The sequence below is a fragment of the Mchenga conophoros genome, linkage group LG7 (assembly GCF_057382185.1).
Source record: "Mchenga conophoros isolate Kocher_MC1m ecotype Shallow Benthic linkage group LG7, M_conophoros_male_GT1.1, whole genome shotgun sequence".
Lineage (NCBI taxonomy): Eukaryota > Metazoa > Chordata > Actinopteri > Cichliformes > Cichlidae > Mchenga > Mchenga conophoros.
Window position 1 is genome coordinate 9,395,069 of NC_140532.1, and position 4,310 is coordinate 9,399,378.

Here is a 4,310-nt window from a genome sequence, read left to right on the forward strand (position 1 = left end):
CACCTGCCCACTGTTATTAAAAAATATATAAAGGCCTTTTGATTTTAGACTTCCCTTGTGTTAGAATGGCTCAATAACATTTTCTTTCTCATATCTCATATATCTTCTTTTATTTTGTGGTTGGTGGTTAATCTGTTATGAATTAGAGCCATATTGATCTGCAGACCTTTACATAAGGTGCTTTGGCAAAATATTGATTTTGATCTACTATGTTAAGGGCACCTAAACCAGGGTCAACATAACCTTTTGTGTCCTGTTTTTCTGCTGCATCTTTGTCACCTGTTTGAATATCTTTTCTCACTTGTTTGAAGAAACCATGATTGAAGAAGATTTGCCTGTGTGCTCCACAGTCACATTTTATGACTAAGAAACTGAAGAATCTGAATCCAGATGTATAAAAAAGTTGCTAGTTAGCAAGTGCAGTCATTTCAGTAGCTAAAATTGATGTTCATCAACCCTGAGGCCAGCTGAAGGGGAGGGAATGTAGTGGAAGTAAACAAGTTCACTGTGTTATAAAAGCAGATGGGCATTTCCAGCTCCCTTACAGCACCCAGTGAACTACCGTGGGCACCATGCTACTGAAGTGTGCCACTGTTTGCCTTGTGGCACTGGCCTTGCTTGGACTCTGTGATGCTCAGGGTGGTTTTGTGCCTGGGGTGTGGGCTCCAGACCACCAACAACAAAAACAAATATTTGAAAAACCACTCACATGGAAATACCCTGAAGATCCTAAGCCCAAGCCTAAGCCTGATGTGCCGTTCCAGCTGAGATATCCTGTTTCTGCTGCATCTGTTGCTGTTGAATGCAGGGAGGACATTGTTCGTGTGGAAGTCAAAAAGGATTTCTTTGGAGTTGGCCAGCTGATAAATTCGGCTGACCTTACCCTGGGTTCATGCGCTGTTGTCGGAGAGGATACGCCAGCTCAAGTGCTGATTTATCAAGCTCAGCTGCAGAATTGTGGGAGCACATTAAAAGTATGAAGAATAAATATTACATTATTTTGAAATTTAATTCAAGAGCTGGAAAACAGGTTTATGTATAATTTGACTTGTTTTGTATATATATTTTTGCTAGATGACTGGAGATTCCTTAATCTACACCTTCACACTGAACTACAACCCCCAGCCTGTGGGTGATTCTCCTGTGATTAGGACCGACAAAGCAGCTGTAATTGTTGAATGTCACTACCAAAGGTACGTAAACATTGGGAAGATTTGTTAAGATAAAGACATCAAAACAATAGAATTATATTAGTATTTAATGTGCTCTATAGTACGACCTAAATATTTTTAGTAATCTAGAATTTACCAAATGTAATCTGGATATTTCAGTGATATATTATTCTTGCTTTAGTTTTTTGCATTCTCGTAAAACATGTCCTGTCACTTAGAAAGCACAATGTAAGCAGTCTCGCTCTTGAACCCCTCTGGGTCCCATTATCTGTGGCTAAGATGGCACAAGAGTTTCTGTACTTCACCCTGACACTCATGACTGGTGCGTTTAAGATCAGTTTCTCAGTGTGTTTTATATTGTATGCGACCTTGATTCAAAATACATACTTGTTTGAATTATAGAATTGTCATGTCTTGTTTCACAGATGACTGGAAAAATGAGAGGCCAAGCAACCAGTATTTCCTGGGTGACGAGATTAATTTTGAGGTCTCTGTCATGCAGTACCACCATGTGCAGCTCCGTGTTTATGTGGACAAATGTGTAGCTACCCTTTCAGCTGATGCATCTTCTAGCCCCAGATATGCATTCATAGAGCAAGGGTAATGTAGTTTGATGAGATTGTTGAAGTTGTTTTGTATATTAAGACCTGATTATCACAGATGCCTATGCTACTGGTTACTATGGTCATTTCACATTGTTTTCTTGTGTGCAGGTGTATGATTGATGGTAGGCTCACTGGATCTGTTTCGAGGTTCCTGGATCGCACTGCAGAGAACAAGCTTCAGTTCCAGCTTGAATCCTTCAAGTTCCAGAATGCTAACAGTGGAAAAGTATGCAATTCCAAATTTGAGTTACTAAGTGCATTGTGTTATATTTTCAACAACATTACTAATGTAGAACTATTACATAGAATAATAACATAAATTCTCTCCTGTTCTTAGCTGTACATTACCTGCAACTTGAGAGCAACATCTGTTGCCCAAGTCATTGACAGTAACCACAGAGCTTGTTCCTACATCCGTGGGTGAGTCTACCTTTGTACACATGTATCAATGATCATTAGACCAGAACTGATGTGGCGATACTGCTTACATTTCCATTTCTCCCAAGGTGGAAAGAAGCTGCTGGATATGATGGTGCTTGTGGCTCCTGTGAGTCTTTAACAGGTGGGCAAACTAGTATTGGAATTATTAGTGGCACTACTGGAGGTGGACTTGGTAATACAGGCACGGGAAATACAGGAACAGGGACTACAGGCACTGGAACTGGAAATATTGGTGGCGGAACCACGGGTTCTACAAGCCCAATTAAACAGGTCCCTTGGTTTAGGGGGAGACGGGACGTGTCTCAGCAGGAAGGTATGTGTTTTAAAAAAATATAAGTATTGCAACATTTTAGTAGAGGGAAAGTTTCATTTCAGTTGGTCCTACAAAAAGATAATTGTTTTATGCTTTCTATTTTTTAAGTAAAAAAAAACCCCCACAATGATGCATACTGCAACAATTCTTCTTTCTTTTCTCAGTTTTGGAATGGGAAGGAGAAGTCACCTTGGGTCCCATCTCCATTGAAGAGAAGAAGATAGCTTAAAACAATTTCCTGCTATAAACACGGCCATTAAAATGAACTTCATCTGTGGTTCATGCCTGAACATATGTTAATTTCATTCTTCTTATTCATAGCTCACAACAATATAATAAGACATTGAGGAATGAAAAGGTCCTTCACTGAAACGTAACTCCTTTTACATGCCCCCTCTCTGTAATTACAAATGTTTTATATAGAGCTTGTGTATCCATGAATTGGAACTATTCACATGTAATGAAAATAAAAACGCAACTGTTTGAATTTATTGTGTAATTCACTCAGAACTTTCTTAAGCTTTGCATTGGATCTATTGTAAATTGAAACAAAAAAATAAAATCTAGAAATTAAGAAACATTGAATAGATATAATAACAAATATAATGAGTTAAAAGAGCAATCAGGGGTTGAGCAAAAATGACTCAATAGCACATGTTAGACAATATAGTCACCTGTCTTGTTGTATTTCTGTCAATATGCATGCTTTTAGGGTAAAACAAACAAACAAAAAGGTAAAACAAATCAATATCAATATCATATCACTCAGAAATCATAAGTGGATGAAGGACGAAGCCATTCACAATCAGCCCCAGGCCATATCCTCATAGTGCCTCCTGATTGGTGCCCTCAGCCTGTCATCACAGACAGCACCCAGAACTCAAACACAACCAGCAAAAACATACAAGTAGCACAGAGTAATAGAAACATGTTTGCTAAATATGAGAAATATACACCTAACAGTGAAAGAAGAAGAAGCCACTTAAAGAGGCCTAACTCTCATCTTCTCAGATGCCCTCTCAGTCAGTCAGCATCTACACCTCAAAGAGCAAAAACACAGGAAATCCGGGCTCTAATCATGGCTCTTATTGTGCTTCCAGGTAATCCCTGTTTTCATTCAGCAATGAGCTTTTGCTGTCACCGTGTGGTATAAATGCTAAACTTCAGTTTACCGAGAGAGAGTTTCAGCACCACATGCAGTGAACAGCTACGCGGGAGGTCTGATCATAAAGCAGTATAGCCAAACACTTCAAAGTGTGGTTTTATGGAAGTTCACTGAAACACAAACCTATGTTCTCTGTTTTATTAAACTCATTTTTATTTGGGTCACGATGGAAATCCGGTAAGTTATGGACCCGAAATTAAAATTCATATAATTACATTTAATGTGTTCACCCACACTGCAGAGGCACCAAATGACTATTTCTGGGAGACGTTACAGTATATAGGCCTTGTAAACCTTGCAATTAAAAAGCGTCCTCCAGTCCATTCTAAAGCACGGTTACAAAACGAGGACTTAGAATTGAAGTCCCTGCCTTTTCCCGGGGAATCCTCGGATCTCCCCAAGGCTGGTCCACACGGATGTTGGCACGAAAAGCACGTTTGCTTTGCCTGCAAATTTTACTCACTGTAATTTCATCTTAACAACTTTATGGCCGCTGTTTTAACTGTTTTGCTCCGTGTGACCCTCTAGGCTCTGATTACATCCACTCAGCACAGCCTGCTCATATGGTATCAGCACTGACGTTATACCGTCTCCGCTTTACACCCCCTCCTCCT

At 39.5% G+C, this 4,310-nt stretch overlaps 1 protein-coding gene across 1 annotated transcript; it reads left to right on the forward strand.

Annotated features, from left to right (window-relative positions):
- Positions 1-530: 530 nt before the first annotated feature.
- On the forward strand, positions 531-3,018 carry LOC146569560 (zona pellucida sperm-binding protein 3-like). The gene is made up of 8 exons (XM_085281933.1): positions 531-974; positions 1,075-1,193; positions 1,391-1,494; positions 1,598-1,772; positions 1,886-2,003; positions 2,115-2,197; positions 2,284-2,531; positions 2,696-3,018. The coding sequence occupies exons 1-8, from the start codon at positions 573-575 to the stop codon at positions 2,758-2,760; spliced, it is 1,314 nt and encodes a 437-aa protein (XP_085138059.1). The 5' UTR covers positions 531-572; the 3' UTR covers positions 2,761-3,018.
- Positions 3,019-4,310: the final 1,292 nt, after the last annotated feature.